This window comes from Heterodontus francisci, chromosome 6, assembly GCF_036365525.1.
Source record: "Heterodontus francisci isolate sHetFra1 chromosome 6, sHetFra1.hap1, whole genome shotgun sequence".
Classification (NCBI taxonomy): domain Eukaryota; kingdom Metazoa; phylum Chordata; class Chondrichthyes; order Heterodontiformes; family Heterodontidae; genus Heterodontus; species Heterodontus francisci.
Window position 1 is genome coordinate 79052135 of NC_090376.1, and position 7380 is coordinate 79059514.

General features: G+C 42.0%; 1 protein-coding gene across 1 annotated transcript; it reads right to left on the reverse strand.

Annotated features, from left to right (window-relative positions):
* Positions 1–1858: 1858 nt before the first annotated feature.
* On the reverse strand, positions 1859–6678 carry crebzf (CREB/ATF bZIP transcription factor). The gene is made up of 4 exons (XM_068033935.1): positions 5883–6678; positions 5495–5558; positions 5071–5136; positions 1859–2746 (listed from the first exon to the last, which is right to left on the reverse strand). Exons 1-2 carry the CDS (start codon positions 6602–6604, stop codon positions 5525–5527), a joined length of 756 nt encoding a protein of 251 aa, XP_067890036.1. The 5' UTR covers positions 6605–6678; the 3' UTR covers positions 1859–2746; positions 5071–5136; positions 5495–5524.
* Positions 6679–7380: the final 702 nt, after the last annotated feature.

A 7380-nucleotide genomic window follows, 5' to 3' on the forward strand; every position in this document is an offset into this window, starting at 1 on the left:
ATTGTGCCAGTTTTGAGTGCCCTATGATAGGAAAAATTGCAAGAACATGGAGAGAGTACAGAAGAGATTTAACTAGGTTAATGCCAGGGGTTAAAAGCTTTTGTTAGGAGACTGGAAAAACTGGGGGCTCTTTTCACTAGAATGTAGAAGATTGAGGAGATTTCAAAGAGGTCAAAAGCACTTACGAACATACGAATTAGGAGCAGGCCACACAGCCCCTCGAGCCTGCTCTGCCATAGCGTCATACAGCACTGAAACAGGCCCTTCAGCCCACCGAGTCTGTGCCGACCAACAACCACCCATTTATGCTAATCTGACATTAATCCCATATTCCCTACCAAAGGATAATCCAGGAAATTATAGGCTGGTGGGCCTTATGTCAGTGGTAGGGAAATTATTAGAGAGGATTCTTCGGGACTCAATTTACTCCCATCTGGAAACAAATGAGCTTATTAGCGAGAGGCAGCATGGTTTTGTGAAGGGGAGGTCGTGTCTCACCAACTTGAGTTTTTTGAGGAAGTGATGAAGATGATTGGTGAAGGAAGGGCAGTGGATGTTGTCTTTATGGATTTCAGCAAAGCCTTTGACAAGATCCCTCATGGCAGATTGGTACAAAAGGTTAAGTCACATGGGATCAGAGGTGAGCTGGCAAGATGGATACAGAACTGGCTCGGTCATAGAAGACAGAGGGTAGCAGTGGAAGGGTGCTTTTCTGAATGGAGGGCTGTGACTAGTGGTGTTCCGCAGGGATCAGTGCTGGGACCTTTGCTGTTTGTATTATATATAAATGATTTGGAGGAAAATGTAACTGGTCTGATTAGTAAGTTTGCGGACGACACAATGGTTGGTGGAGTTGATGATAGTGATGAGGATTGTCAGAGGATACAGCAGGATATTGATCTGGGCGTACAGGTCCACAGGTCACTGAAAGTGGCAATGCAGGTGGATAAGGTAGTCAAGAAGGCATACGGCATGCTTGCTTTCATCGATCGGGGCATAGAGTATAAAAATTGGCAAGTCATGCTGCAGCTGTACAGAACTTTAGTTAGGCCACACTTAGAATATTGCGTGCAATTCTGGTCGCCACACTACCAGAAGGACGTGGAGGCTTTGGAGAGGGTACAGAAGAGGTTTACCAGGATGTTGCCTGGTCTGGAGGGCATTAGCTATGAGGCGAGGTTGGATAAACTTGGATTGTTTTCACTGGAACGACGGAGGTGGAGGGGCAACATGATAAGAGGTTTACAAAGTTATGAGCGGCATGGACAGAGTGGATAGTCAGAAGCTTTTCCCCAGGGTGGAAGAGTCAGTTACTAGGGGACATAGGTTTAAGGTGCGAGGGGCAAAGTTTAGAGGGGATGTGCGAGGCAAGTTCTTTACACAGAGGGTGGAGAGTGCCTGGAACTTGTTGCCGGGGGAGGTGGTGGAAGCAGGTATGATAGCGACGTTTAAGAAGCATCTTGACAAATACATGAATAGGATGGGAATAGTGGGATACGGTCCCCGGAAGTGCAGAAGGTTTTAGTTTAGACAGGCATCAAGATCGGCGCAAGCTTGGAGGGCCGAATGGCCTGTTCCTGTGCTGTACTGTTCTTTGTTCAAATCCCCACCATTCTCCTACCACCTACCTACACTAGGGGCAATTTACAATGGCCAATTTACCTATCAACCTGCAAGTCTTTGGCTGTGGGAAGAAATGTGCATTAATTTTTGTTAAACTAGGCAAGCAACTTGACCACTATTGGTTGACTAAAATTCTTGATCCATACAAATTTCCACTAATTTAATCATGGATGATATTGACAAGGAAAGCATGCCCAGAGACAAGGTACTGGATTGTGTTGTTGATCAAGTCCTGTTTGTCATCACGGTATATTTATTACAAGCCTTTTATGTTAATGTCATACCAATACAAAGTCTACACTCATACTTCCCAATGTGACTCAAAGCACTACAATCAAAAAGGAAGATTTAATTCTGGTATTGAAGTAAATGGCAGCACTCAAACATCGTCTTCAAAAGAAAGTGTTCACATGCCATCAGATAGTTATGTCACTGACATGCGCAACATTACTATCATATGTGTTACCAATTTTGCAGTTGGTATAAACCAAAGGTTTGCCATTGTTTTGTATATCTAATGTAGTGGGCAAATGTCTTTAGAAGCAGATTTTACCCTAAGATACTTTGCCTTACGATTGGTTGCATGTTTCTAGTCTTTTTTTCCCTATAAACGGCAATGCACCAAACATTGCATAGATGGGTGCTATAGTTCTTTAGAAGCGAATATAAAAAATCTGGATTCAGATTCCCATCGATTTTCATATCTCTCATGTTGATGCCAACAAATCTTGGGACTGCTGGTTTATGGTTTATCCACGAATGAGGCAAAAGTGCTCAATACAGTTCTTTCCAACACTCCAGCAGACAAAATTCAAACAAGAAAATCAGCAAATAGAGAGGATTTGCCAGGACCCGAAGGCCACAAGTTGCAGTAGGTCCTTGCCTGAACTTGAGCCATTTAGAGGAGCTTTTTTTCCTTAATTATATCAATAGTACAATTGTAGAGATAAACGTGGCTTGCATAAATCCAGATGACATTTTTGAAGAAACGACTAATTGAATCAAAAATACAGAACATAATTGTGCAGACTTCCCAGCTTTTGAGTATATAAAATAATTCTGGGAAGTGAAATGAAGAGTATCCGGTACCATCCTGTCCCAGGTCAGAGACAATGCTTGGCTGCTATAGAAAAACAGAAAATGGTTGATATTGATTAAAGACGGATTGTAGTAAACGTGAGAGAGAGAAGAGCATAATAGTTATTCCCTGCACGAATGACTTCAGCAAAAACAACCTACTATAAGAAGTTTACCAATCCATTGAAGATTTCCATTTCGATGGAAAGGGCGAGGTGGTGGCGGAGGGGGGGGGGTGGAGGGAGGAGGCTGTAAAAAAAAGACTAATGTAGTGGTATAAATTGCCCTTCAAAAATATAGACAATTCTGAATAATGCACCAGTCTATAAGCATTGTAAGCTGAAATTACTGATGCATTCTAGATATATTTTGCAAATAAAAAAAACCTGATAACATATTAATACATTACAATATTAAACTGCAATTAAGTTCAAATTACCATGCTAATTTTGATCGAGTTATTAAAGTAATAACATTGCCTGGATAATCCTGGTGAATACAGCAATGTACCTCAAAAATATCTCTTCCATGGATGAAGATTTATGATTAACTGAAAACTACATACTGTCAGTTTGGATTGTAAAGCATATTTCTCTTTCAGGGGATATGCTGCCATTTCACATTAATCAGCAAGCATGCCTCTGTCTTACCTACATATCTATACAAAAATCTGCTGGCTATAAGGTTGGCAAAGACCAAGACAACAACAATGGGACCCTACTAGTTATGGTATTGGATTAGCAATCCAAAGATTGAGACTTCAATTCCCTCATGTGAAGCTGAATTCTGTTAATCTGATAATAACCGTGAAAGCTCCCATTTTATTGTAAAAACCCAAGTCGTTCACTAAGGTCTATCAAGGAAGGAAACATGCCACCCCTACCCAGCCTGACCTACAAATGAATCCAGTCCCACACTGAATGCTTACAGGTTACATGGAGCAGGTTGTATGTTAGACAGTTCTTCTTTTCCCCGGAGAACAGTGGACCCTTGGAACAGGTTGTCAACTCATGTGATGAATGTTGGTTCATTCAAGAGAAAGATGGATCCATTTCTGGTTGGCGATCACCTCGTTCAAGAGGTAATGGCGTTAAACAACAATTGAGTTCCAGTGTCTACAATACATGCATCCCTGCAATATAAGGGTCAATGTAATCTCCTGGACTAGTTTTCCTGATCGTCCAGAGAAATCAGAACGGAATTTTCCAGATTTCACCCTCCCACCAGCATCAGGCCTGAGTTTTTACTTGGACTTTCACCTCCCCCCCGGAGATTATGTGGTTCCAGGTGGGAAGGGTAGGGAGTGTCTGTATCATGATGCTAGGCATCACAATTATAGGGAACAGGCTAGATGAACCAGTGGATCTTTTCATGTCCATCCTTTTCATATATGTACTACATGGTTGACTCTTAAGGACATCAGGGCAACTAGAAATGGACAATAAATGTGGCCTTGCCAGCATTGCCCATGTCCCAAGGAAAAAATAGACAAATAAGATTAGGCAACAGGCACTCTTAGTGCTTAGTGATGCAGAGCAGAACAACCACCAAATGTTGTCCTCAACACTCTGAACATCAGTCTTTAAACAATTAAATAATGCATTAGAAAATTTAAATTATTAGGAAATGTATCAAGAGATAAGGAACCTCGATATTTTGTTCTCATTATACAACTGCACAGCCTATCATTAATTGGAAATACAATCCATTTAAACTTGTACTAAATAGATAACATGTTGATCAGTTGCATAGGATATTAAAGAAAATTAAATGCTAGCTTTTTGTATTAAACGAAGGCTTAGAACAGTTGAAAGCATGTGCTGCACATTTAGTAGTAGTGCAATGGGTAGCTTGAATGTGAAGAGATTATATCAGTCATAATGCAAGTTAACTTGATAGGTTGTGCGTTGTTTACTGACAAATGGAAAATCGTAATCTAACATTTGTTGGCTATTACATACAAAGACTTTTCTGTGTACTGAACTCATACCCATTCAATGCAACTTAGGTAGCAAATTACTAAGTCTTTTTCCTGTAAGATACCATACTTCAGCAAATGAACTATATCATGATAATTTCACCAAAAAGGATAAAAGATTTTCACCCATTACAACTCAAGTGGGTAATACTACTCTGTACCAATGATCATCTTGAAACACTAAACAGGAAGAGTTTTAAACAATCATGTTTGCAACACAAAAAGAGAAAAGTTTATTTCAACAGAATAATCTACACAAGAAAATTCAGAGTATTCCATAGGAAAAAAAAGGTGCATTGTGTTGCATGAAAAAGTACTTGATACTAAGTGTAACAATGTTTCAAAATGCATGATACATTAATTAGCATATAATCCATTATTTCTTATACTACCTTTAATATAAAGGAGGAATGAGGCCAACAGCTGGTTCCATCACTCTTCAACTTCCAGAGAAGTATCTACTTAAGCATAAAGAAAAATAAGGGTGCTAAATAAAATGTATTTTGTAATAAGTGATGTTTCACAAAGAGCAGGCATTCCAATAAAATTCCATAAGCCAAATGATCTTCTAAAATCATGTTTTATAATACAAAAAGTTCTAAACACATCCCTGCTGTTCTGTCATCTTACAACTACTACCAAACAGACTAATTCAATATTAGACAAATACAAAGTCCTGCCAATTTTAGGGGATTTAATCACAACAGTCTCCGAGAAACTTCACTTTTACATATATTCATACATACAATGATTCAACAACAACATCCTTAGTTTATTATTTAAACATTTAAGTATACAAATTACTATGGTCCTTACCACATTGCGAAGAGGTTATGTTAGTCCATTTCAAACCCAACCATCCAGTATGGCAGGAAAACACCTAGAAAAGAAACTGTCAAAAAATGTAAACAGCAACTTGTAATTAAACATTTCAAACATTAACTGTCAACCCGTTCGTGTTTATATACTTAAAAATCATAGCATTAATTAAACATAACTATTCAGAAAAAATGTTTTTCTTTGCACTGTCCAACACTTATGTTCCCGTTTCAGTTTAGTTTTCTTTTAAGCAAAATGTATTACACTAGTCCTTCGTTCCAGATAAATAGCCGTCAAAGGGAAGAAAAAACAAAATAATGTAGTTAAGGAAATGGCAGCAACTTGACCCTACATTTTGAGCGACGAAGATGCACTTTGTGCACACCTGGAACAGAATTCAATCGAGACGTGGCTCTGATCCACATGCAGACAAACTCCTCCAATGGTGCCTTCCTCCTCTTCGGATTTCAGCCGTTTCCCAGGAATGGCGTAGTCGTGATCGTGTCCATCGGTGCCTCCAGAGAGAGAGGAGCTCAGCTTCATACCATCCAAGCCACTCAGCCTGTTCAACAGCCGCGCCAAGCTGCTCTGGTTGGCGAGCACTGCTCGCAGGTAGCGAGACTCCTCCTGCAGCTCATCCAGCCACCGGCTCAACCGCTGGTTCTCGGCCCGAAGCTCCCGGTTCTCGGCCTGCAGGCCACTGGCGCGCAGCTCCAAGCCCGCTCCATACTCCTTCTTCTTCAGTCTGTTTAAACGGGCCGCCGTCGCCGCAGCGTTCCTGTTCTTCGCAGGCACTCTGTGGCGGTCTGACGGTTGCTCGGGGGTAGGCGGTAACGTGTCCGAGGGCCCCGAGCTGGGGGACGTGTCATCCCCATTGGCTCCCATCAGAAGGCTATTTTCAGGCGACAGGGGCCTTAATGCGACATCATTCAACCCCGGAAGGCCCAGATCACCATCCTCAATTTCAACCAAGTCCCAGTTAAAGTCCCAGAGCTCGACACCTGTGCTCCCGAAAAAACCCACTTCCTTCCCCGATTGGTTACTGGAGAAACTCGCCGGGACCTCTTCAGACTGTGTCATAAAGGTGCCGCTCTGACTACCAGACATCGCGGGAACCTCACAAAGCGTCAATGAACAGCCGCGTGCGCAGGATCCGAGCCGCGAAATGTCACAAACACTACCCGAACGGAACCGGAAATCACTCCAACAACAACAACAACTTGAATTTACACAACGCCTTGGGGGATGGGGGAAAATCAAGGAGCGAGTTGGAGAAAGGAAAGGAAGGATCGGGAGTAAGATGAGATAGAGAATGAGGATAGCAGTGAGGGAGATGGGGTGGGGAATGGGGAAACTCAGGAAGAGGGATGGAGACCAGGGAACAGAGCTCAAGAAGAGGGAGACGATTGAAAGAAGATTGGGGGAGATGGGGTCTCAGGAGGAGGAAGAAATTGAGGTGTGGGGGCTCAAAGAAGGGGAGAGAATGAAAATTGGGAACTCGGAGCGGCTGACTGGTAAATTGGGGTTCATGGAATGGGGAGTGGAAGACTATTGAGAAAGATGGGAGAGCGGGGAGAGATAGGGAATGGGCCCTGAGAAGAAAGGGAGATTAGGGAAAGGGGTGCTGGGAGCAGTAGCAATAGTGCGTGAAACTTGTAAATACTTCACTCGGTCCCTTCAGTCTGAGGCATTAGTATAGACGTCATTAAGACATTAATATAGCATATAAATCGCTGAGGCCCCAGCACTGCTCTTTGTGGCACCCCACTAGTAACAGCCTGCCAACCTAAAAATGACCCCTTTATTGCTACTGTATGTTTTCTATCCTTTAGCCAGTCCTCTATCCAAGCGAATACATTACTCCCACTCATAAGCCCTTATGT